Source organism: Lynx rufus, unplaced genomic scaffold (genome assembly GCF_022079265.1).
Source record: "Lynx rufus isolate CCGP_SWC_20201006 ecotype Redwood Valley unplaced genomic scaffold, mLynRuf1.p SCAF_22, whole genome shotgun sequence".
Classification (NCBI taxonomy): Eukaryota; Metazoa; Chordata; class Mammalia; order Carnivora; family Felidae; genus Lynx; species Lynx rufus.
The window spans coordinates 7,239,742-7,267,485 of NW_025814837.1; the positions used below are offsets into that span (position 1 = coordinate 7,239,742).

The following is a 27,744-nucleotide window of genomic DNA, read 5'->3' on the forward strand; positions in this document are numbered from 1 at the left end:
GGGGCTCGATCCCATGACTCTGGGATCATGACCTGAGCTGAAGTCAAGAGTCGGGTGCTCAACAGACTGAGCCACCCAAGTGCCCCTACTAGTAAGTGCCCCTACTAGCTGACATTTTAAGAGATGTTTACTTTGTACCAGTCACTGCTTGGTATACTTTATATTCCATAGTTCATTTAAATCCTCATTAAGAACTCTGTGAGGCTGATGCTATTATTATTTCCACCTGCTTAAGAGGCTAAGAGAAAAACGAGGCTTAAGAGGCTAAAAAGTTTACACTAGATCATCTAGTTAGAAAAGGGTAGAGCTGGCATAGTGAGTCTGTCTCTCTAGCAACCTGAGACTTTGAGAACCCCGACTGTTCTGAAGGTGGACCAAGAACAGAGGTGCCGGATGGTGCAGACCATCTGCTCAGTCCAGTCCAAGTTCTGAACTGGGGTTGAGGTAGCAGTGACACAGTCATCACACAGGCTAGAAATATGTTTGCTGTTATTCATGCTGACACCTTTAAGTCAATGTTATGACAATGCTATGTGCAGATCAGAAATCCCAGGGAGAGAAAACCTGGCTTCTCAAACACCAAACCTGCTTTTCAATTTACCGTGCACTGCTAGCCCCACTAGGGGATTTTGCAAAGACTTACAGGTCCCTGTTCTCTCTGCCATCAGCCCCCGGCCTCGCTGGCTGATGGCTCTCATCTTTCTCCTCCTCTCTGGAGAGCTGGCGTTGGAGGGGCAGATTCACTCTGCTCCCAGACACAGAAAGACAGGGGTCAAAGAGTGAGGAGGGAGAGGCTGGCACACCCGCCTGGGAAGCCCTCACACTGTACCCACCGAGCACCCCCTCTTCCCCATCCTCCTTTACTAACAAGACATTCAGCCCACAAACTCCACAAGCTTTCTATTTCATGGTTATTGATGGTGAGCAGGTCCCTATAGCTGGGATAATGCACTCAGAGCTCCCCTTTTGTTTATTCCTAATTGGTCAGTCTCCATGGGGATTCGCTCAGCCTTCATCCAGACTGGGGGGTGAGGGGGCTGGAGCAGGGAGGTACCGTCAATGCAGATGGCTGGTTTCCTGCCGGCATGGCACTATCGCAGGGGTCACATTAAGGCCAGATATTGCTCAATAACTTCCAGAAGGTAGGAAGCTGGTCGAAGAGCTGGGGAGGCCAGACGTCTGCAGCTGAAAAAATGGCACTGACATGGTACCTCCAGCTTTAGGGGCCCACATAGCACCTCACACACACAGCAGGTGCCCAAACGAAGAGAAGAAAACAAAAATTCCAAGGGGGTATCGAGAAAGAAATCTCCCAGAGGATTATTTTGCAGTTAGTACAATATTCCTGGAGCATACTAAGCAGGCCGGACGCATTACAGATCAACACAGGCGGCGGCTCCAGAGCAGCCGGGAGAAAATGAAACAAAATCTGGGCTATGGGCTGCTATGTGCGCAGCCTCACAGGGCAGATACTGGAGGAGCACATTTCATTTGTGATCTGTGACCTTTTTTTAATGTAAGAATAGTACCTGCATTAGGCAATTCTTTACCATCATCCATGTGACTTCAGTAAGTCTGTTATTTTGAGATGCTTCCCAGCATATTTCAGCCCGTAAACCTCATGATTTAAATGAAAACTAATTTAAAAAAAATTTTTTAATGTTTATTTTTGAGAGAGAGAGACAGAGAGAGAGGGAGGGAGGGAGAGAGCACACTCGAGTTGGGGAGGGGCAGAGAGAGAGGAAGACACAGAATCTCAAGCAGGCTCCAGGCTCTGAGCTGTCAGCACACAGCCCCACGCGGGGCTCGAACCCACGAACTGTGAGATAATGCTAAACGAAAACTAATTTTTAAAATTCGTGCTATTAAAGTACTAACTGAACCACCACTGATGAGGCAATACATTTATGGAATTCCAATTTAAAAACAAAATGGTACACGTGTACTTATCTGTGCAGTTGTCACCATTATTATTCTCTGTTTCTCTGTGCACATCAAGTAAGCGGGAATAGTCTTATTTTCCTTTCTGTATAACAGTATACTGTACTGTATTTAACCTAGCGATGGTCAATGCAACTATCATAAAAATCTGGAGATCAAAGAGATAAGCCTTCCCACGTGACTTTCTGTCAGGATAAAGGAACTTTCCTACGCAGGTCCCTCAACATTGCTGAGACTTGTGCCTCATGGCTGTATTAAAACTTATTTACAGAGGTCATACTAAGGGAGACACACACACACACACACACACACACACACACACACACACACAGTTTTTATTTACAATGCTCCATTTCTGAAAGCTTGTGAAAGTTACAGGACTGATAACTTCACATCTGCTGGACAGTGATCACAAAAATCGGGGTCAAGTGTGGGTCCCCCCACCTTCTCAGATGCCTCCTACCAAGTACTATTTGGCAGCCTGCTGTCCCTGACCCTGGGGGTTTTAGGAGGAGGGGCTGTGCAATATTTCCCTCTGCATTCTGGGGGCCCAGGAGTGGAGAAGAAGTCAGTAAGGTTGCCTAAAGAATAGATTCTTGAGCGACTGTGGGAGTTTGGGCTTAAATCTCAATTCCTATGTAAAATCCAGAAGTGGGAATTTAAAAAGCTACATTAGCAACAACTTGAAAACATGTTTTGGTATTTCAAAATGACAAAAGGAAATAGATGTGGTAGGGGGTGGAGCCCACTTTGGAAGCTTCACTTTCTCCCGATGTGTGGACCCACCAAATGCAAACCCTGCAAGGAATCACAGGGTTGGGGGCTCTTAAATAAAGGGATACTGCTATTTAGCATAGGAAAATGTCCCCGAAATGTTCATGCCTCTGGCAATTTTGACAAGTTACCTCTCAGGGCTTTGCCAGGATAGGATTATACTCAAGAAAAAAATTAATGTCTTTAAAACAAAGCAAAACAAAAACACCACTTCTGAGGGGGAAAAAAATGGGATCACAGAAATCTAAGGAAGAACAGTGGAAGAGAAATTTCAGGCTTATGCAACAACCAACACTGACCACCGACTCCAGGACCAATTCTCTATGATAGATGACAAGTCTTATAGACTACCAATGCACACTATACATTAAAAAAAATTTTTTTTTAACGTTTTTATTCATTTTATTGAGAGGCACAGCAAGAGCAGGGGTGGGGCAGAGAGAGAGGGAGACACAGAATACAAGGCAAGCTCCAGGCTCTGGCTGTCAGTGGGACTCGACCCCATAAACCGTGAGATCATGACCTGAGCCGAAGTTGGACGCTCAACCGACTGAGCCACCCAGGCGCCCCTGAGCACACTATACATCTTTAACTCCTACTTTTCGCTCTCAAATCTCTTGCCCTTTTTCTTTTCTGTTCCAAGTCATGGCCAAAATCTGATGCCTCTTGCCTCTAGCAAGTCAGGTCTAGAAATAACAAAGACTGAGCTCTAGCCATATTTTCTTTACTGGACAAACTACACAAAGTACACCATCACTAAAAGGAGCCATATCAACTTGACTATCCTATGTATATATCATCACCTTCTGCGCTTTCAGAAACAAACAAACAAAAAAATCATGCCTAAAGAAGAAAGTCTGTCCTGGTTCAAGTAAGTAAAATTCTAATTAGCCAGGGGAGATCTGACACTGAAAACGTACAAGTATGTTTTCTTTTTTTAAGTAACCTACTAAGAAATTATTTCTTGGTGGCCTACAAAAACTGTTTAATCTTTATCCCACTATTTTCATTAAAATGAATGATCACCCTTAGGGGATGCATTTAACAAAAAAATTTTGGAGAAATTTCTTTGATTCATACTACAGGTTGAAAGGTGGGTAATTTCAGTTTTTGCCTATGTGAATTATACATTTCCATTTTGAAAGAATTTTCTCAGGAAAATACAAATTCTAAGGGCCCCAAACACTGAGATAAACCATCAGAATTTTGAAATGAACTAAGAAGCAAGGTCCCTGTCATACTGGTGGGATGTGTGTGGAGTGTTATAGGAAAAAGGGCTGCTGGAATTATGCGTAAGATGCCAGCAGAGTAGGACACATCCAATTTAGTATCACAGAGGCCGACACTGAATGGCAGCCTAAAGTCAGGAAGAATGAAACTATTCTAACTATATATATTCTAACATATTTCATTGTGAAGAAACATACTTTTCACAAGAAAAGAACAAATCAATTTTTTTTAAGTGAAATGTAAAAAATTCAAAAGTAAGCAAATCTACTCAATCCAGGTTAAATGCTCAGTCTACTCTAGAACCTGCCATCAAGGGGATCACCTTCTAGCCGTATAAGGAACTGGCTCTGGAGCCATTTGGAGTGCTCCAGGAAGCTTCATCTGAGAATATCTGTACATTTTCTGGCCTTAAATGACTCAGAAGGATCCTTCGCAATGAAGTATCATCCACCCTGCTTCTGAGTTTGGGAGGATTAGAACAGCGCCCTCTTGAAGCTATATGCTAGCTACCTCTTGAAGCTCTACAGCTAACTATGAACTGGGCTTCTACAAATACAGAAGTCACTGTCTGAGCTAAGTGCCAGTCCTGTGAAGGGACAAAGCTGCTTTGATTGCTTCTACTCCCGGAAGGAGGACTCAAGTCAGGAACATACACCTAGTCTCTAGGGCGGGGCTTGAGAATTCAGTCAGGGCAAACTGAGTATTCTCTAGCAATTCTGGCCCTCTAGGGTGGGGCACTGGAGGACTCCCCATTTCCTTTCAACTCCCATTTCAAAACAAGAGATAAATGCCAGCATGCATTTCTATTTTCATTATGCTGTTTTTCCATCAATGAGTTTTCATTAGCCTTCAATTTTATTTTTTTTTTATTTTTTTTTTTTAAATTTTTTTTAACGTTTATTTATTTTTGAGACAGAGAGAGACAGAGCATGAACGGGGGGAGGGGCAGAGAGAGAGGGAGACACAGAATCAGAAACAGGCTCCAGGCTCTGAGCCATCAGCCCAGAGCCTGACGCGGGGCTCAAACTCACGGACCGCGAGATCGTGACCTGGCTGAAGTCGGACGCTTAACCGACTGCGCCACCCAGGCGCCCCTTTTAGCCTTCAATTTTAAAGTTCTGACTACCCTGCCTGCCTTTCAATGCCTCGGCCTTATCTTCCACTACTGCCCAATATGCACACCTTGTCAGGCCAATGAAAATTCTGATTCTAAAGCCTACACTCCTTTCACCAAGACTTACGGTCTTCCTCAGTGTTGTTTAGTTTCCTAGAGCACACTGGCTTTGAGGGGATCTTTTTCTACTTTGAATCACTGTGGACTGAGGAAATGCAAACCACGTTTACTATTAGATCAAGCCAAGTATTCACAACAAGGTAAATCTGTTACACAAGGAGTTGCTTATACATCTGACTTTGCTCCAACTCAAAGTCCTTAAGGGGCATCTATCTCAGACCTATCTCAGGAATTTGTCGAACTGTCTAAACCGAATGGAATATTTAGATTAGTACCGGTATTTCCTGCTCCATTAATCTAAGGGATTATTCATGGAAGCTTCAAGAGGTCCTATCAATACAGAAAAGATACTGAATATGGAAATCAACGTCCTCAACTCAGAGGACCACTTCAAGCCACTGTTCTGCCAGGATTGTGCCCTGTAAGAAGATACAACCAGTGACACCCACTGCTGAATACGGGTGAGCATCTCACCACAGGTGCCCAGAAGACCAACCCCTTAACAGAAGTTCGGACAAAGAACCCTGAAGAGAAGTTGAAAATTAGGCACCTACCAAGCATCAAGTAATCCTGTGATTTTTACAAATACGAAGAAAAATATTAAGGACAAAAGTCACTCTTTCCGAAAAGTTCCTATGACAAGTAAACCCAGATGATACTGTGACATACCTAAAAGACAAGCGAAGCTAGACTTTTTGCTGTCTGCAGCTGCTGTTGTGGGGAGTAAGGATCAGAAATCTACATTCTGGTCAGAGAAAGCCGTGTTATGACAGCCTCTATGAAATGGAACATGCCTTCACAACTCTTTTATACACACACGATATTTCTTTTTATTTTTCTTAAGAGTTCATTTTGCAAAACCGGCAATGCTGGGTGGGAGGGCCAAGGTCTTAGGCTTAAATTTTAAGTTTTGCCTTCCTTTACAGTCCACTTCCTGGGGCCAAGCCTTTTTTTTTTTTTTTTTTTTTAAGTATTCCGAAACATATGCTACTGTAGTTGCATGTTCAAACACTCATGTGGAAACAGTCCCCTGGACTTATACGTTCATTCTTAAAAGACTGGAGTATGCAAACAAAGATGCAGTGGGCAGAAGGCCAGTTAATAAATCTCATTTCCTACTAGCATCTGCATGAAACAGAGCTATAGGGAGTAGCTCCTCCAGGGAGAGCCAGAGCACGACTCATTCGCTCTGTGAATTAAACAGTGTCACCTCAGATGGCCCACACCACATTTATTTTTTAAGCAGCTCTTAAAATATATGGATTTCTCGTGCTCATAAATGCACTGAGGAAGCTGAGTCCAAGGCACTCACACAGTAGTGAACATGAATGGTGGAAACATCCACACAGTCCTGCTGAGCCATTTTTGCACCGGTTCCTTTCAACTGAAATTACTAATGAGAATAATTTCCGAAAGGTAACTTGCTCTTCCTATCAAAGCGCACATGGGTTTCAATAATGGCGTACCACCCTCTCCAGTCCAGGCTACAAATATGGGCTTGGTTACACAAAGAGATACCTGGATTAAGATAATCTGGGTCATGAACCATATTTGACCCTTATCTGTAAACAATCCAGTGCAAATGTCATGACGATAATGTCTCTTGCTGGGAAGAGTGACCATCTGTCCAGTTGACAGTGCTGGAAAGAACAGTGTTGTTCCCTAGGTGTCCTCTCCTCTTCTCACCTATGCCAGCTCTTGTCCTGGAGCTCCGGGAAGATCCCTTTGCAGTAGTAATGGCATTCTTCTTGTATTTACACAGATCGTTTAAGAATGTCTTTGTTTTAAATGGTTGAAGCTAACGAGCAAATACAGAAAATGAAGCCAAAGGTAAGGGAACTGCTGGTAAAGAAGTCAGCAATGGAATCAGGAAAAGAATTCCCTCTGATGGTCCCAGGGCTCCGGTCTTACCCAGACACTCCATGGGACTCAAAAAGAACTCTTAAGCACATATAATTTTTGAGGGCTATAATGAACCCACCACCAAAGTAGACTTTATTTGGTTAAATCTCTCTACTTGGGCTTTCACAGTACCTTCCAAGTTTCCTCAGCAATTACATGGCAATATTATTCCAGCCTCAAGATGCCAAAGTAATTATGGAACACTTCCTGGATAGAAAAATGTCTCACATTTTTCCTTCCCCTATGCCCCTCCAAAAAAATAAGTGAGAGTTGTACTATATGGGCCATCCACTTTGAAAGGAAAGCAGACCAAAGAAAACATAAGGTGGATCTGTCTTAGCATACACCCTTTGTATAATTTAATACCAATGCCACCTTGGAGGATTCCTTCTTCATTTAACCTATGACATCTCTCACTATGGTGTCCAGTAATCCTATTATATAAAATACAAATGCAATAATGCTCTTACTGACTTCAGAATTTTGTACAGTCAGATCTTCTTTAAATTCAGTTTTGTTTTTCATAGAATTTCAGGTACCATTACAGGGACTCAAAACAAACTGGAAATAATTTAGGACATGGAAATAGATTGAATTTAAAAGGTAAATAAGATTTCATTTTATAGCAATAGTTTGCCACCAAAAGGTAGCATTTAGCCTTTCCACCACCAAGTAATTTTCCATTGCCATTTCAAGTTTGTTTATATGACTAATAAAACCCAACTAGGCAACTTCCTTTGGCGTATGTGGTAAAATTCGAACTCTTACAAGCAACTGCTACTTATACGGCAGAGATTAAGTCACTTAAGAAACGAGGGTTTCAAATTTATTATCCCTAAGAACAGTTGAAAGAAGTGAGGTTTAAAAGCAACTCAGGGTTTAGGTTTTTTGTTTTTCAGTTCTATTTTAGGCTTTGGAATGTGCACAGGGAAAGGTGGATGAGTAAGGGAGAGAAGGGACCCAATGTTCCAATCACAAGGATCTTCAAAAGGAGACAGTCCCAGAAGCTGTGGACCAATTTTGGTTTATATTAAGAGAATAACAAGTGCTTGGAATCTGTAAGGATGCCATGTCAACCTATTAGCTGGAACCATAAGGCATGAGATTTTGGTGACCTCATGGGCACAGCCAGAATTAACTCCAAGTATTTATGTAACTGCCAGAGATGACAGGGCAAAGGTTGCTTATGATTTTTTTTTTTTTTGAGTCAGCAAATAGGGTTTCTTTGGCCACAGAGGAAGTCGGGGTACTCTTGGTCCTATTTTGTAATTATGTCATATTTATACACACCACCGAATACCCATAATACCATCTGAACAAACGTTTAGATGAAGGCATTAAAAAAAAGAGTTATTTCCTGTTGCTCACTAGCTGAGAGGATGCGCTTTAGAGGTATGTGTGCTCTGCCTGAAAGCAAAAGCATTGTTAGTGGTTATCAAGGTAACATTTAAAAATAACTACCCTAGTACAAAAGAACTTCAGAGGAAATATGAGGGAAGCTATCAGTCTCCCCTCAATTCTGGCCTTGAGCTGCATTAGGCTCTAGCTGCATTCTCCATTACATTGTTATCCTTATCAAACAATGCAAACAATTTTAATGAGCTTATCTACTAGAACATACTGCCAGATATGCTAATGTAAAAATGATGCCAACCTTACAGTCCGACTCATTAATCAAAAAGCTCACAATACAATGACCAAGATCAGTCCCAGCCTCACATCAGACCTCAGCAAAATAGCAGGAATTACCTTCCTACTGTTTAAACAAGGGCGGGCTCCCCCACCCATGCGGAGGCTATAAACTCCTAAGAAAATGCATAAGGGCACCCGGTTTTCCTCAGGTCCATTGCAGTCTGGTCTCTTTCTAATAAACCACGGGTTCTATGGAGAAGATTTTGGTGAATGTCTGACACGGTGACCTCTGCTGTCAATCCTTGCACCAATCAGCGAGCAGAATTCTTACAAAGCTCCATCAATCTGGCGGTTTAACATCACAGACTGCAGCTTAATCTAGAGGATTCCATCTTTCCTGCACACACACCAGGGCAAGCGCAAATATTTTTCTCGCCATCCTCCCGTTCTCTGCCTTTAGGCACAGCCTACCCAATGGTTCCTTTAAAATCTAAAGGAAAGGAGAAAAGGAAGTGCTACAGCGTGTCTCTCTTTGGAGAAAGGGAAGAAATTGCTTGCGTTTTTACCAGTGTGGAAGGAAGGCGATGGAAGGAGACCCCTCGCAGGCAGCAAACCTATTCACAAAATGCTCTCCATCTGCAATCATGAAGCCTCAATGCACGGCTAACATGACACATGGAAACAGCAAATGATCACAAGCGCCCTCGTGAACGCACGTCTGCAGCCCGGTCCGGGCGCAGTGTCCGCTCCATTATATAACGGGCCGGATTTCCGCGCGCCCCCGCCGAGCTCCCCCGCCCGGCGCCGCTCCCGGTGCCAGCCCCATTACCTGTAGGAACGCTCCCCGCGCACTGTGTGCTTCCGGAAAGGAATGATGGTCCCGTTATCCTGGATGATGTCGTTGTTGTTCTCGCCATTTGGGGACAGGGTTTGGGTCGGACCAGGCATTGGAGCACTCCCGAGGTAGGGAACAAACCGCGGCGGGCTGGCTGGTGAGGAAGGTGGCTGCGTCGCGTCTTCCCGCTCGCCTGCTCCTCGCGCAGACCTTGCCTGCCGCCTGCTCGCTGGCTCCCTTCTCCCCGCTCGGCTCCCGCCCCGCCCTCCTGCGTCCCGCCCTCCCGGCTGCTGACGTCAAAGCGCCGGCAGCAGCACCGGGTCACGTGGCCGGGCCTGTCACCATAGCAACCCGCTAACTCATCACCTCTCCTCAATTCGCACTGGGCCGAGGCGTGACCATGCCAGCAGCTCCAGGCAGGCACCGGGGCAGGCCTACATCTGGCACGTAAAACCCCAGGCCACCCCCAGCCCCCCTCGCAGACTCGCCTCGTCTGAAAACCAGCTCTTCCTCTAACCATTTCCTTTCCGACCCGTGCTCCAACTGCAGCTGTGTACACAAAAGAACGATTCAGGCAGAGGGGTGTGGGAGACCCTTTAACTCCTTCAATACCAAGTTCTTACAGCATTCAAATTAAGCCCGGTCTGGTTTCAAAAAATATATAGAAAGATATGGTGGCCTGCTTCTAGAAAACGTTCGCCTTATCGGCTTCCTCCCCCATTCTCTCAACAGCAGCAACCTCCTTCCCAAAAGAAGCCCCAAAGCTGAAAACCTAAAAGAAAACTGCTTTTCCTTCCAATCAATGTAGCCTTTCCTTTAGTAATGTGAAGATTAAAGATTGCAAATTAAGAGATTATCTGCACAAAAGAATTCTCAAAGAGGGCTTAAAAAAATAGCTACCCTTTTAGCACAGGGTAACCCAAGAGCCCCCAATTCCAATTCTTCAACTGCCTCTAGATACCTATAATTAACTCATTTATTTTATTTTCATTTGTATTAAACAAGTCAACACTCAAGTATTTGAAAGCTCCCCACATTCTAGCTGTTCTGTATCATTGCCACACAATTTTCAAATACATTGGCTATGAGACAAGTGCGATTATCATCACCCCTATTTTAAAATGAGTCAACTATCGTATGGAAACCAATTTGACAATAAATTTCATATATTAAAAAAAAATGAGTAAACTAGTGAGATTAAAGTAACTTGCTCAAGGTCACAGAGCTAGGAAGTGGTGAACTGGAACATCAAAATGACGTGCTTTTTATCAATGTGATTGGACAGTACTGATCTATATTTAATGTGAGCTCATAAATATAGATCAAGGTAAGTAAGAATCAAGTACTTTATGTACATTCGCAACATGACCACTGTGAACAGACCTGTGAGCCGAATTGCTAGTACTAGGCAAAGTCAATGGATTAGATTATAAACTCTCAACAGACCCCAGATGCATCCATTGCTTTCCTTCAGAGAGGAGAAGAGCCTTTAAAGGATCTCTGCTCATCAAAAGTGGTCTCTGACCTTTTGTGGGTGTGAAGGGAAGAACCGGAGTATAAAAGACAGCATAAATGTATGTAGCAGAAAGTACGAGGCTATATGGCTCATCCGTTCACATCATTGTATGGTTTATCAGCTTTATCATTTTGTGGTACAGACATTTAAAAAAAAAAAACAACCCACAACTTTGTCATTCCTGACAATTCTCCAGTGTATCTCCGTGGTAATAAGTTATTTCTGGCACCAAGCTTCTAGAATTAGAAGCAAAAAGTTCGCAACCCAGATGGTAATGATAATCTCAAACAGGGTTTTTTGTTTTTTTTTGTTTTTTGTTTTCTATTTTATATTCTTCTTTGGGGCCATATTTTAGAAGTTTTTGTTTTCTGCTTTTCCAGTGAACTCCAGTGAATCTCATCACATGAGATTTTTTTCCCCCTCGTACAGTAAGGATCTACTTCTGACCTAAAACTTGCAAGGTACACAGATAAACATATCTAAGTACAAGAGATATACAGCAAGCCTCACACTGCACACTGAGCTAATGAGGCCTGTGAGTGTGTGCAGTCATTGCTACAAAGATCCACAGTTCCTCTTACTATTTCTGTTACTGGCCCCACAGTTGTCAATTTCCTTACTAATTTGTTCCCTTTCACCAAAGCTTCCCCTTTCTTTGGGGATAGTCTGGAGGTGAAAAGCACAGTCTACAAATCAAGTATTTAATGTTTTTAGAGTACATCCTCTCATTTTGGGTTCTTTAGTACAGCTTTCTTCTCCACAATCCCATATTTAAGCAATAATTTGGTGTTATCATGGGGACTAAATTTGTCAGAATTTGAATGTATAGCTCATTGACTATCCCATCTTATTTTGTGGAAATTATAGTCCCACTGTTTCTGTGCTGCTTATGAAGGAGAGGACTATGGCCAAGAATTTGGGTTGATGGGCTAAAAGGGAGGGGTGGTGAGTCAGGTGAAGGAGGTATCTAAGAATCCTTGTAAATCTTCTTCTAAGACTGCTGTGAGCCATGATACTATAAAGGGACCCAGAGAGCTCCAGAGACCTGTGATTACCCTCGGAGACACTGGGGTAACCGGGGTAATAATTTGAAAATACTAAACAGATGTGTTTTCATTCCTTTCCCCATAAATCAAGTAGCCTGGCAGCCATTCTCCCATTCAGCCCTAGGGAAAAGGAGAGGGCAAATTCCACTTTGGGAAGGTGGTTGTAGGATACAGGGGAAATGCCAAAAAGACAGGGAGGGGGAGGAAAGAGTCTACCCCTTCCAAACCTGACTGAGTATAAGGAGATGAAAGGAGGAAAAATCAGGTCCCCAAAGGGAGATGTTACAGAGGTCTGGCTTTGTTCTCAGCCTCTGGGACTTACCTTGACCTCCTTTCCCATTTGAGACTCTGAGAAATAACCACCTCAACGAGCGTCTCCCCAACACTTCCCTCCCCAAGTAAGGTACAGTCCCAGCACAATCAAGACTAAAATCAGTGGCTTGCTATGGTTAGGCAGAAGGGCCAGGGGAAGGAAGGACATCTAAAAAACTGAACAACCACCCAAGAGACGGAGTTACTCAAGGATAGTCTAAACTCCAATAGGTTAGAATTCTGTGGATTGACAAGTTTAAAACCATTTGTTTTCCCACCTCTCATCAGGGTAAGGACTACCACATAGATCAATTATAGAAAAAAATAACTATGCAAAAGCATCTATGAATATCTGAGTGTGGATTAAGGTTTTATCTTATGTGCCCAGGTGTTTCTAAAATAAAATATATGCAGACCATTGTCTTTCATTTCCAACTGCCCCATGGAGAAACGGCTCCTTCATCAAGCATCAGGATTAAAACTGGGCCTCTGGAGCCAGTCAGATCTGGGTTCCTTGCTTGGTTTCATTACCTGCTGGCTATGTGACCGGAACAAGTTACTTTGCATCTTTAAGATTTAGGCTCCTCACTTTCCTCACCTAGAAAGTAGGTGTGATAATACTGCTTTCATATGGTTGCTGTGAAGATGAAGTTACAGAATATATGTAAGGCAGTTAACACAGTGTCTGGCATATGACAAAGGCTCTTTAGTGGTAAATGTTCTATATAAGGTGGCGCCAGGATGGCTGAATCCGTTAAGTGTCCAACTTCGGCTCAGGTCATGATCTTATGGTTTGTGAGCTCAAGCCCTGCATGGGGCTCTGTGCTGACAGCTCAGAGCCCGGAGCCTGCTTCATGTTGTTTGTCTGTCTGTCTCTCTCTCCCCCCTCCTCTGCTTGTGATCTGCTGCTCTCTTAAAAATAAACATTAGGGGCGCCTGGGTGGCGCAGTCGGTTAAGCGTCCGACTTCAGCCAGGTCACGATCTCGCAGTCCGTGAGTTCGAGCCCCGCGTCAGGCTCTGGGCTGATGGCTCGGAGCCTGGAGCCTGTTTCCGATTCTGTGTCTCCCTCTCTCTCTGCCCCTCCCCCGTTCATGCTCTGTCTCTCTCTGTCCCAAAAATAAATAAACATTGAAAAAAAAAATTTAAAAAAATAAATAAATAAATAAACATTAAAAAAAATAATAATAGGTAAGGCATATTCTTGTGTATGAGAAGCTGGTACAATAGGGAAGGTCCTAGGCTTGTCCTTGAGGAACTCATAAGGTTGTAGTGAGCAAGATAAAAGTACCAGCAATTATGATACAACATAATGCTGTAATAATGCTACCATACAGGGTGACATAGACCCATCAAAGATGAGCACCTAATTTAGAATGGAAATTAGGAAGGACGTCTGAAAAGTTCCCCCAAGGAACTATCTCCTAAGCCTTGGATGAGTAATAATTATAACCTTTTTTGTTCACTTCCTACGTGCAAGATAGAATGTGAGATCCATTAGGGTAGGAGCTCCAACTCTTTTGTTCACTGCTATCTCTGGATCTCCTAGAATGGAGCCTGGCAGGTAGTAGGCACTAAATGAATACCTAATTCATTCAGTTATTCAATATCTGATTTGATTCTCCCAAAAACCCTAATGACAAAATTTAGGCAAAAAGAGGAAACGCCACTTGTCCAGTATTGCGTCTCAGGGTTTCCTGGCCCCAAAGTTCCTATGCTTATCCATTAGGCTGTATCGCATTTAAAACAGAATGGTAGTATAGTGAGAAGATAAAGGATTTCTCAGGCAGATATACTTAGGTACAGAAGTAGGAAAGGGAGTGACGTCTCTGGGAAACAGCAATCTGTTTAGTATGGACCAAGAGCAGAGTACACAGCACCAAAAGATAGGGCAAGGACCAGGTACAGAAAGGTGCCATGGCCCAGTGAAGGAACTTGAACTTAATTCTGAAGGTGTTTTAGAAGCATGAAGTGTTGTAGGGAGAGAAATTAATGGTGCAGTTTGCAGATCGCAAAGGTCTGATGCTGGTTGTAGTGTAGAGAATATTGGAGAAGGCTAACATGAGTCAGCAATAAAGGCCTCAACTAAATCAGTGGCCAAGGGGCTGTGGAAGCAAGCACAGATCTGTGATCTTCAGAGGGTGTAATTGTTAGGATTTTCTGACTAAATGGGTGTGGGCACCATCGTTGATGGAGGTTAAGGATAGTTAGTGAAGGAGAAAGACATTTCAAATGAATTTCAAGTTTATGGCTTGGTTGACCAAATAGATAATGGGATCATTTATCAAACTAGGAAATACAGATGGAATCGCCCTTCTGGAAGAAAGGCTGTCAAAAGTTTGTATAGAGAGAAGTACCTCTAGGACACCCAAGTGATGAGAACGAGTGGTTACTGGGTTTCACACAGAGTGGTTGTTCATTTAATATTTGTTGAATAAAGGAACATATGGGTCCTTGAATTTATTTGGTATGTTTGACTTGGATATACATAGGATTTGGAGGAAATATCTCATAGGTGAGAACTGAAGCTGTGGGTGTTGGTGCCCTTAGAGCGAAAGAGAAGGCTTGGCGTAGAACTCTTTAAAAGCCCAAGAATAAAAGAGAAGCCTGTGAAGAAAGACAGGGGGATTTTGCTTGGTGGGGCTAATCAAAGAGGGAGTGGTTTCACTGTGCCCAGAAGAGAAACGAATTTCAAAAAGAAATCTCTCAAGACAAATGTCACCAAGTTTGAATCACATAAGGGCAGAGAAGGGTTTACTGGATTTGAGGTGTTCTCAAAGGTAGTTTTAAGAAGCTGGATTTCAGATCAGACCCATTAATGATAACTGAAGAAAATAAAGAAGTAATCAAGTATGGAGAACCATAATTCTCTACAAAGTCACTAATATTCTGACTAAACCAAGATATTCAAGGAAGGAGGAAATATTAAATCAAGGTTCATACGTAGTACTGGAAACTAACTGGAATCAACAAGTATTTGCACTAAAAAGTTTCCAGCAATATTGGAGGGGCCAATATGTTCATTAATATGCACCTGTTAGGCACCAGATGAACTGACCCTTCCTGTGAGCCCCCATTCTAGTGGGGTCATGACCCACATCCCAACAGAATGATAAAACATATTTAAAATGCATGTTTGGAGAACAGCATTACTAAGCCAGACCCAGAGGACACAGAGCCACGAGAGTAACAAGCAAAAAAAGGAAACCATCGGATGTCTCAAACACAGGCCTACTCAAGGAAGATCAAACTGGGTACCACCACAGATTTTAATTTTTAGGGTTCCTAGCCTATAGCACAATCGCATTTCTCTGGAGACTTCAGCCAGCAAGCACTGCCAAAAATCCTGGTCTACTTTTCTAACATGTGAAGTTCATCTAGGACAGGGATTTTGCATTATCTTGGATTTGAGAAATCAAAAGACCATACAGAGAAGATCTGAAATCATTAGCCAAGAATGGATATTAATCCTGATTCCATCCCAGAAGCCCTTACTCATCACAAATGCCTTTTCCAGGTGAAAACATGTTCACTGAAGCTGATAATCGCTGCTGTCAAAGGCATTCACAGCTGTCACACCACTTTACATGGGGGGCTTCCTTAGATTGTTATCACCTCCGGATGTAGACAGAAGATTCCACTTAGCAGTCACATTGCTGCCCTGGGACAAGTAATTTCTCCCATGTGTATGTCCTAGGACATTTTCCAGTAGAGAATGGCAGGGACAAGTTATCAATCAATGGCTTAAAAATATGCTCCACATTTAAAATAATAGCAGTGGAATATACAATTGGCCAGCCAGTGGTGCTGGTCCTGAAATTGCATTGGTGGCATAGAAATGTATTTGGGATTGGTTCTTGCTCACTACTTTTAATCCCAAGGCATCAAAGATTTTTATTAGTTCTTTCTTTAGATCTGATGAGAGTTTTATGATATGACGCCTCCTGATTTTAGTAATAGCCTTTTACTTAAAATTGGTGCATAAGGTTTTCCCCCTACATGAAGCTCCCTTTAAAGCCAACTTAAAAGGTGTGCTCATTCGTGATGGACTTTTGAGATTATTTGTCCTTGGAGATTACTTATCAGCCATATTTATAGCTACACTGATATATTCATATAGAATTTTGCAAGCCTCCTATCTGCTGGTAAAATAGCAAGGTTTCCATAATGTCAAAAGATAGAACATCGCCACTGCCTAAGATGTCTTGTGTGTTGGAATTTTCTGATTTGCGATTCCTTGGATTTTCTCAAGCTTTGGACTTAACTTTGTGGAATAATTCATAGAACATGATGGGAATGCAATTTAAAAACACTCAGCACTATGATTTCTGTAATCTTTCAATCAAATCTGTGCAATGTGAGGTTTCAGTCTATTAAATAAAAATGTGCTTTTGAATTATACCAGCTGGCTAAATTTAAGAGCCTTAAGTATGTTTTCCATAAAAATACAATGTTATAAATGTTATAATTGAAAAATGTATTAAGTATCCCAGAAATATAGAAAATAAAGTAACCATGCCTGGGGAAACAGGTAAAGCTTTGACCAAGGCAGTGATCAGGGCTCATTCATTCAACAAATATTTATAGAGCACCTACTATGCTCTAGGAACAATTATAGGTTTTGGAAATACAGAAATTAACAAAACCAGACAAAATTCCCTGCCCTCATGGAATTTTCACTTGACTGAGTGCGTATGTTACGGGGTTGAGGGGATAGTCAGAAGAGAGGAGTTCAGAAAGGTAACAGAAGGACCAGAATGTACAGGGCTTTGAATGGCCATTGTAAAGATTTCCACTTAAAACTAAAGTTAGAAGCTACTTATTTGTAGCAGCGTTAGCAGCGTCTGCTGGCACAGATGTGGAATGCTAACAATGGCAATGATTAGCAATAGCAACGCCTAACATTTACTGAATATTTAACGGACCAAGTGCTAGTCTTCAATTGAACAGGTACTTTAATCCTCAGAAGCTTATGAGGAAGGAGCGACTTTAAATCTCACTCGTTAGAGGAGGTAACTAGTTAAAAATAACTTAGCCTGATCACCAGCCAGGAAGTGGCAAAGCTGGGCAGGAATGTACCTGCCAGGTGTCAAAGTAGTCATTCTTATTCACTAACAATAGCCTGCCTTCCACTGGAGTCTGATAAAACCTGGGGGGTAAGAATGCAGAATCTAAGGTTGGAGAGTAGCAGGGATGAGACAGCAGAACACAGAGGCAAGAGAATGTAGATTGCTGCCCTGAAGGCAATTAATTCGGTCAAGGGGGCAAAGAAGTAAAGCCAGAAAAAGGCTGAAGGCAGGGACAGCCAGGAGGGGATGGTAAACTCTACAGAACAGTGGAAGGATAGGAGCTGAAAATTATGGTTAAGGAAAAGGTGGGGCAGGGTGTAGTAGGAAGATATACCAGGATTTGGGGTTAGCGATATACATGATTAATAGAGACAAAGTATTTTCTTACCCTTTATTGATAGTAATTAACTTTTTCCCCCTGAGTAAACCTCAACTATCAATGTCCATTTCTTTGCTATCTTCTGGAGGGGAAAAGACAACCACAGGCACTGTTTTTTGGTACTTGTTTCTGAAGTTAAAATCTGCTTTCATTTTCACTATGCCAAGATCGTTATAATTCAACCATCCAGCTGTAGACATGACTATTTGAGTGCTCTCATGGAAATGTGTCTGAGCCCAAATTCATGAAATTCCTTTATTTCCTTCCCCTATTTTATTTCCATGTTTACATAAAGCACATCTTGTTGAATTGAGGGGACAAAAGGCATCTCGGGCTCAACTGTGTGGCAAGAGAAATGATGAGCCTATAGGTACAATTAATAAATAATCTTCCAGAAGTCCTCAGAAGCTTTCAAGAGAGGATTTCCCTAGGGCTCCCAAAAGTCAACTAACCGATTTGGCTTTATTTCTGACTTTGATATTAAGAAGTTCAGGGGCGTCTGTGTGGCTCAGTTGGTTGAGTGTCCAACTTTGGCTCAGGTCATGATCTCACGCTCCGTGGGTTCGAGCCCCGCGTCAGGCTCTGTGCTGACAGCTCAGAGCCTGGAGCCTGCTTCGGATTCTGTGTCTCCTTCTCTCACTGCCCCTCCCCACTTGTGCTCTCTCAAAAATAAATAAATGTAAAAAAAAATTTTTAAAAAAAAGCTCAAACTGAGTCAAGAGACTCATTAATATAATTGTGAAGCCAGGAGGCAGGGTAATTGTGCAGTGAAGAGACAATACTTCTAACAGGCACCAGTGGCCTTCAAAATTTCAGAGGCACCCAGAACTTGGGCTACCAGCAGCAACCAGGGACACTGGGAGGGTGGGGCTTCGCTGTCAAGTACGATGTTCATGACAGCCGAGCTGTGGCTCACGGATGTCTCCTCTACAGCTTGTCAAGGGAACATGAGGCCAGCAGCTGGGAAGCAGTGTGAGTAATGGAAGAGAAATTCCCCAATTTCTGACCTCATCCGAATAAAATTTTTAAGAAGAAAATTAAAGAAGCTTAGTTCATTAAAAAAAAAAAAAAAAGAATGCAACGGGAAGTCATGAAGACTAAGTTTCTATCAGAAGTGTTCTAATTAGAGCTTATACTGTGCTTAATCAAGAGCTCATAAAGCCAAGTACCTTCATGTCCTCAATTTGCATTCACTGAACATCTACAGAACATGAACATGAAGGGTCCAACTACACAGCAGAGCACATGAAAACGAAGAGTCACCTTCAGCTAGCTTCCACTTAATTTCTAAATGAAGTTATCAGATTCTTAGGAAATACGAAAGGATCTTAGTCTCAACACCATATGGAAAGCCACAATGAGTTAAAAATCAGCTGATACAACTCCAATCAATTCTTCAGATTAGATCTCCTCCATAGCTTGCTTCTCATACTTTCCCCCAAGCCCCTAAATTCCAGTCTTCAGGGAAGATCCTATCAGCCTTTAAGAATGCAATGGGATCATTATAAACAAGAAGCAATGGCATGTCTAGTGAATTTTTATTATTTTTTGTCTTTCCATCCTTGTGGGAACAATTCCTTCAAACCTTGTGATTCTAGCTGAGTTTGACAATTACAATATTTCATCTTCCTGACCCTAAGGATTGGTTCAGAGTTAGGCCTATGATCAAGCTATTTAGAATATTTCTGTAGCTTTAAAAAAAAACTAAAGCCGCAGTGTGTGTGTGTGCGCGCGTACACACATGTGCACCCTTGTACTTGGGGAAGGGCAGAGATAATAGCCTCCTTATTGAAAATAGCACTCTAGAATTGAGAAAACATGGTATAAATTGTTCAGCAAGAAATAAAAGGCATCCAAAGCAGAAAAAAGTAAAACTGTCACCATTTGCCCATGACATGATATTACATATGAAAAATCCCAAGGACTCCATGAAAAATCTGTTAGAATAAATGAATTCAGTGAAGTTTCAGGGTACAAAAATCAGCATACAGAAATCTGTTGCATTTCTAGATACTTATCAACTATCAGAGAAATTAAGAAAGCAATCTCATTTATAATGAGATCAAAAAGCATACAATACCTAGGTATAAACTTAACCAAGTAGGTGAAAGACCTGTACCCTGAAAACTATAAGACACTGATGAAAAAATTGAAGACACAAATAGATATTCCATGCTCATGGATAATATTGTTAAAATGTTCATACTATCCAAAACAATCTACAGATGCAATGCAATCCCTATAAAAGTTCCAATGGCATTTTTTCAGACAAATAAACACAGACAATTCTAACTTTTGTAGGGAACTACAAATGATCCAGAATAGACAAAGCAATCTCAAGGACAAAGCTGGAGGCATCACACTTCCTGAAGTCAAACTGGAATACAAAACAGTAGTGATCAAAACAGTATGGTACTGGCACAAAAACAGACACATAGATCAGTGGAACAGAATAGAGAGCCCAGAAATAAACCAATACATAGGATTAATTTATGACAAAGGAGGCAAGAATATATAATGGGGAAAGAACAGTATCTTCAATAAATGGTGCTGGGAAAACTGGACAGCAACATATGTTAGAATGAAACTGGACCCCTACATCATACAGAAAAATGCCTAATAGATTACAGACTTAAACAGAAGACCTAAAACCTTAAAACCCCTGGAAGAAAACATAGGGGTAAAGTTACTTGGTATCAGTCCTGGAAATTATTTGTTGGATTTGACACCAAAGCAAAGTCAACAAAAGCAAAAATAAACAACTACATCAAACTAAAAACCTCCTGTATAACAAAGGAAACCATCAACAAAATGAAAAGGCAACCCATAAATTAGAAAATATTTGCAGGTCATATTTGACAAGGGGTTAATATCCAAAATACATAAAGAACTCCTACAACTAAATAGCAAAAAAACAATCTGATTTAAAAAATGGAGGGAACTCAATGCAATTTCCAAAGATAATATACAAATGGCCAACAGGTACTTGTAAAAGTGTTCAACGTCACTAATTATGAAGGATATGCAAATCAAAACTACAATGAAGTGTCACCTCACACCTATTAGAATGACTAGTATCAAAAAGACAAGAAATAAATGTTGGCAAGGATGTGGAACAAAAGGAATCCTCGTCCATTGTTGGTGAGAATGTAAATTGGTACAGCCACTCAGGAAAGTAGTATGGAGTTTCCTCGAAATGTGAAAAATACAAGTAACATATGATCCAGAAATTCTACTTCTGGGTTGTTAATGGGAAGAAAATGAAAAAATATCTGCACCCCCACATTCATAACAGCATTGTTTATAATGGCTAAGACATAGAAGCAACCTAAATGTATAAGGACACATGAATGGATAGAGAAAACATGGTAAAATTCCCCCCATATTGGAATAGTATTCAGCCATAAAAAACAAAGATCTCTTGCCATTTGGGATGACATGGATAGACCCTGAGGTCATTATGCAAAGTGAAATAAGTCATACAGAGGAATACGAAATGATCTTACTTATTTGTGGAATCTAAACCAGCCAGCCAACCAAACAACCCCCTAAGTCAGAGATACAGAGAACAGATTGGTGGTTACCAGAGGTGAGGGGTGAGAGTTAGGTGAATGGGTGAAGGGAGCCCAAAGGTACAAACTTCCAGTTATAAAATAAGTCCTGAGAATATAATGTACAACATGGTGACAATAGTAATACTGTACATTTCAAAGTTGAGGGAGTAGACCTTAAAAGTTCTCATTTTCACAAACAAAAAAACCCATTTGTAACTATGTGTGGTGATGGATATGAACGAGATTTCTTGTGATCATTTCCAATATATACAGATATCGAATCATTATGTTGTACACACAAAACCAATACAATGTTATATGTCAATTATATCTCAATTTAAAAAAGAAAATATAGTATACATTGTATAGTTACTATTTTTGCAAGGAGTAGATGTTGAAAGAGGTCATAGTTAAGATTAATGGACCACTCAAATTTGAATCTAGATGCTGGTCCTTCAAAATTGAGTAATCTTGACAAATTACTTTCCCTAGTTTCAGCTTCCTCATCCATCAAATGGGGCATACGAAGATTTACAAAGTAACACTTTGAGATATAAAGCTAGGTTCTTGCTTTATCTGCTGAGGTCACCATTTTTTTAGGCTTTTCCCTTCAGAGGTTTGATCTATTTCTCCTCTCCTCGAGTCTAGGCAGGCCCTGTGGAAGCTTTGAGGGATAGATTTTTAGCAGTATATTTTATTGGCATAAAAATTATGCCAACTAGTTCCTAGCCTTACAGTGACTAGCAGCTTCTGCCTTGGTCTCTTGGAATCCAGCTGCCCTGTAAGAAGCTTATTTATCCTTCATCACCATGCTGTGGGAAGTATAAGCCATGTGGAGAGGCCCTGTTAGGAACAGATCATGGGGAGGAAGAGAGCACGGAAAGAAAAGGAGCGATAGGGAACGGTGGTTCCAAGGCTCATGACCAAAGGTCCCAGCCACCGCAGCTAATAGTGATCCACTATGTGGATCAAAGATAAATTGTCTAGCCAAGACCTTCCTGAATCCCTGATCCACAAAACCGTGAACTATAACAAAATGGTTAAGTTTAAGAGTTGGGGGATCACCTGTTACACAGGAATATAGATAACAGCAACACCCTACTGAGTCCCTATTGCTGCATAAAGGATCACTCCAAAATTTAGTGAGTTAAAACAGCAATCATTATCTTTTATTCTGCAGGCTGACTAGACACAAGTAGCAGGTTGTGACTTATGATCTCTCAAGCAGTTGTAATTAGAAGGTAGCTGACTACTGAAGACATCTTAATGGCTTTCTCAGCCTCCCAACTGATGGTTGATGTTGCCTTTTGGTTGGGACCTCAGCTGGAGCTCTTGTGGAACACCCACACACACCTCTCCACACGGCTTGGGCTCCCTCACAATATGGAGCTGGATTCCAAGCATGATCATCCCTAAAGAACAGACAGAAGAGGATGGGATTTCAGAATCTACTCTTAGAAGCCCTAAGAGTAACTTCTATCATACTTCGCTGGTAACCCAGTTGCAAGGAGGGATACAGACTCCATCAGAACCATAAATGGGAGGATGTCAAAGCACACTGTAAGAGAAACGTGTGGTAGCCATCTATGAAAAATAGATTCTGACACACATACACCCTTTTCGACCTCCTTACTCCCCATTTCTTCCTCACAGGGTTGTTAAAGAATTTGAGAGAAGAAAAAAAAATCAGTGCTCGAGTACTGAGTTTCAAAATAGACTTTAAAGCCCCTGGCATGGAAAATAACCTGAAGAAAAATTTGTGAGCCTCAGAAGTCTGATTTTCAAGTATTAAAGGCTTAAGATCCTTGAATGACTCAGAACTTAAAGTTCATGCTATAAATCACAAGACCACATGATTAGCTGGAGACTGTTGAGGGAGGAGGCTGATGAGTTACCCTGAGAAGGGATCCTGCCCTCCCTCCTATTCCCAGCCATGCCTCAAGCCAATGGGAATCTGCAAGTAGAAAGAACCTGTTCTTTGCCTTATGTCTGGAACCCTAAGGGAAGGCAAAGCCACACAGAGGCTTCTAACTCACCACAACACAGAACATGAGGGGATAGATATGACTGAATGGCTTAGCAGGATATGGATTTTTCTGCAGAAAGGCCAAATATTTCTGAGGAGAGAGGGAGAACACACCTGACCCCAAGTGGTAGCCACAGAAACATCAGCAGAAAATAGACGTGGTCTGCTGACCAAGCAGGTTTTCCTGAGGGAGAGTTGCCATGAGAGAAACTCGAAAAATCAGATCTTCATTCAGGTTTCCAGAAGCACCTTATAAAAATGTGGTGTGGTGTCCACGGTCATCGCTGCCTTCCCTCACTTACTGAATATGCAGGCCAGAGGCAGAAGCAGAAATTAGGTTGACGCCATTGGTTTGCATGATGCTCGGTGCATTCAACAAGGAAGCATCTCCCTCACTCGGCTCCCCTCCTTGTCACCTCTCCTGCTTGAACTGTACCCATACCCAGCACTCAGTTTTGACTCCTCACAATCTCCACCTCCCATCCCCATCTTTGATTCTGTCACCGTATCTGTTCATTTCAGTGAGACCCGAGACATGGAGGCCCCTCTTTTTCTTCTACCTCACACCCTACTGCACACCTCCTACCTCAGGCCTAGATGAGGAGACTCCCGAGAGGTTTCCTTACTTCCTTACTCTTATTTCTCAAGGCTTTTGACCTCTCACCATAAGAGATATCTTTTGTCCCTCCTTTTTCAAATGTCTTCACTGGTTTCCTATCACTTTCAGGTTAAACGTTCCAAGTCTTGCTTTTGACACAGACGTGCCCTATACAATCAAACTCCCTTTAGAAACATATCCCTCACCATATACAGTAAGGGTGGGATTTAATTTGGTTTTACCTCTTACCCTGGAATGCTAGTCCTGCCTTCTGCTGTCAGCATAGGAAAAGACTTCTCTACATATAATTAGTCGAGAGAAGAGCCTGTTAATATTTGTTTTTTGTTTCTTAAATAGGCTCTGTGCCCGGCATGGAGCACACTCAAGACTTGAACTCATAACCCTGAAATCAAGACCTGAGTGGAGATCAAGAGTCAGATGCTTAACCAACTAAGCCACCCAGGCACCCCAATATTTCTATTTTGAATCCTTCACATAGGCTCTTGTAGAAATGGATTCTTCCTTCTGATCATTGTACTGGACCATGTTCAGTGGGACTGCTAGACCTCTAGGCTACCATTTGAAAATAACTTCAGCTTGCCTCAGGATCAAGCGAGGAAGAGGATAGCAACTCAGGTCAAGTGAATTATGATGTAAGTGTAACAGTATCTGAGTTGTCCTCTCTTTAGAGCCCCTGTCCATCCAGGACATTCAGGACGAGGAGAGAAAGCCAGGAACATTCAGCCACCACCATCTCATCTTCACAACTGCACTGACTAGTCAGGTTACATCATGAAAGTCAGGATTTCTGTTTTCAGCAAATTAAACGATGAGCTTAAAAATTGATAGGCAATTCTTGGGGTGCCTGGGTGGCTCAGTTGGTTAAATGTCTGACTTCGGCTCAGGTCATAGTCTCACAGTCTGTGAGCCTGAGCCCTGTGTCGGGCTGTGTGCTGACAGCTTAGAGCCTGGAGCCTGCTTTGGATTCTGTGTCTCCCTCTCTCTCTGCCCCTCCCCAACTCTTTCTTTCTCTTTCTCTTTCTTTCTCTTTCTCTTTCATAAAATAAACATTAAAAAAATTATTTTTAAATCCATAGGCAATTCTTGCTTGGAAGAAATAAGCAGCATAGTATTGCTAATTCATATGTTCAAAGTTCTGCAGAGGGTAAGTTCTAAGGCTGGACGTCAAGTCCAAAATAAGTTTCTCTGGCCGTTACTTCCATTTGGACACAACCTGCTGAACAGCAGCCTCGCATTCTGCACGCAAAACACTCGACTCCGGGTAAAGTAAATCATTCCACAAGTGGTCCTCCTCCCACATTCACATTACTTGAGAAGAGTTCCTGAAGTTTGGACACAGTCTGTGGAGCCGAGCCAGCAAACTTCACAGTGGTTATGAAACAGCTGCAAATCCACACTTAGGTCATGCCTTGTACAAATACTCTAGAAAGGATACATTCACATCGAGAAAGGCAATGGCTTTGCTAGTGCTCATCAAGGTGAGCAGCCTTTATTTCACTAAGATGACAATAACAACCTATTGGGGGGTTGCTTCCTATTCCTATAAATCCTATTCGAGGCTGTATAGTCAACCTGGATTACTTCTTTTCTTTTCTTACAATTTTTTTCATATTTTATTTTCTCCAATCCCCCTCCTCCAAATAAACAAATAATAATTGACTTCCCTCGTCTAAAACCATCACTTGAGCCATTCACAACATGGAAGCCAAGAACCCAACCACAAACCAAAACAGAAACACTGACTTTACCTGGCAAAACAGAATGCCCTCCAGCAAGGGGAGCTGTTGCCATCCCTGAGTATTAGGGTTCCCGAAAAGATCTTTTTTGGATTCCCTTGGAATATCAGTCAGGCAATTGTGAGAACCAAGTTTTCTGTGTGATTTTACACATAATTATCATTCTCTGCAAAATGGGAAATGGAAGCTCAGTGAACCTTTGGATTATGTTCCAAAGATTTTGTAAATTTAACTGATCTCGAGATTGTTTCCGTTTGCTAAAGAAAAGCAAGGTCTGTAGTTCTAAAAACTGAAATCGATTTGTGTAAAATGCTTTCTTCTAATTGCAGTATGAAAAAAAGTGGCATTTTGTAGCAAAGCCTTCAGCAAATAATTCCAACAGATACTCCAGGAGCGAGGAATGATGTCAGGCTGTAAATGGGGAGGAGGATGTGGAGAGTTCAAAGTTAAGGAAGAGGTTTCAAAAGAGCTCTATTCTTCCCAGCCTCAAGTTAGGTGTTAAAAAAAAAAAAAACAAAAAAACAAAAAAACAAAAACAAAAACAAAAAAAAAACAAAAAAACGTAGTAAACAGGATCAAGTAAATAGGATCAAGCCTGGGAAGTTGCTAAAATCCCAGCTCAAGGTAGCAGAGCAGGATTAGAAGCTCACTGAAAACTCAAATATTCAGAGCCCTGGAGCTTTGAGAGTTCCTAATGCAATAAAACCTGGGCACTTTCCCCCAGCCACAAATCAAATCATTGAAAGATACGATAGAGCCTGTATACACACTGTTAACCTGAAGCATCATTCTTTGTTGACCTGAAAGTTTTGACCAAAAAAGTGCTACTTCGGTTATTCTTTCCTGTGGTCAATGGTGTCAAATGTCATATATTTGACATTTATGATTAAATAAAAAAATATTTGACCTAATGACAAATATCACTTAATACAATGGCCACATTTTCATATCTTGGCCAGCCCACAGAAATACTACTAAGGAACACCAAGGCATCAGTAAATTAGAAAAGAAGCATACTATCTGGGTATCATTTTGTCAGTAGCTTCAGTTTAGATTATGCGCGTCAAAGAGTCTGAAGTATCATACATCTTTGTTTTATTCTTTAAAAAAAAAAAAAAAACCCATGCTGTTCAGTTATCTACCAAATCACCAAATCCTACCCATTCTATTCCAGTTGCCTCTCAATTTTTGTTTCCATAATCCTGTCATCTGAAATACAGACAAATGTGGAAAACTTCCAAGAGTCTATCAGTGCTCTCCTTTCAATCCATTTAACGCATGTGACTGTTTGTAATTCATAGAATATGCAGAACAGTTTGAAGACATACAGAATGTGTAACATTAAAAAACAAAGCTCTCTCTTACTACTGTCCCTTACCCCTAGAGTCCCATTTTAAATAGTTAATCTTTTTGAACTATTTTTGTTTTTAATTCTCCGGGGGTTACAATTGTAGCTCTAAAAATTCAGGAATGTTCTGTTCTTGATTTATCAACACAGTATTTTCTACTGTGAAAGAAATCCAACACCCTTCTATTGCTTCTTGCCTGTTTCAGTTATTGGTAATCTTGTGAATTATTCCAGGGGTTACCATTATAATTTTAAGCAACATTCTTAAAATCCTATTTCTTGACTTATTCCAAGGAAGGTGACCTATTGACTCTCCATTTTAGGTCTTTTCTCAACCTTTTCTGTTTTTCATTTTCTTGGTTTTACCATTATGTCTCCTTTATCCTCTGTATTTACCTTATAATCTATGACTATACTTAAGGCTTCCTTGTTTTGACTATAGATTGCTTCTAAACTTGAAGTCTAGTAGATGGCACTTATGATTGTCAGTTCTTTTCTTCAAAATCAAATGGTATCACCTTTCATAGAGAAATATCTCATTAAATCTTGCCATCAGAAGAATATTCTAACAAAACCATGAAAGTCAAATGGAT

The 27,744-nt window shown here is 41.5% G+C and overlaps 1 protein-coding gene across 5 annotated transcripts in view; it reads right to left on the reverse strand.

The window, feature by feature from the left end:
* MAPRE2 (microtubule associated protein RP/EB family member 2) overlaps positions 1-27,744 on the reverse strand; it is a 158,830-nt gene that overhangs the window by 88,931 nt on the left and 42,155 nt on the right. The window contains exon 1 of one of the 5 annotated variants that reach the window (XM_047087073.1): positions 9,543-9,778. The exons of the other annotated variants lie outside the window; for them this stretch is intronic. Within the exon in view, the coding sequence (XP_046943029.1) occupies positions 9,543-9,661 (119 nt within the window). The 5' untranslated portion in view covers positions 9,662-9,778. Of the gene's footprint in view, positions 1-9,542; positions 9,779-27,744 lie in introns of those variants that run through there. 5 annotated transcript variants of the gene reach the window in all.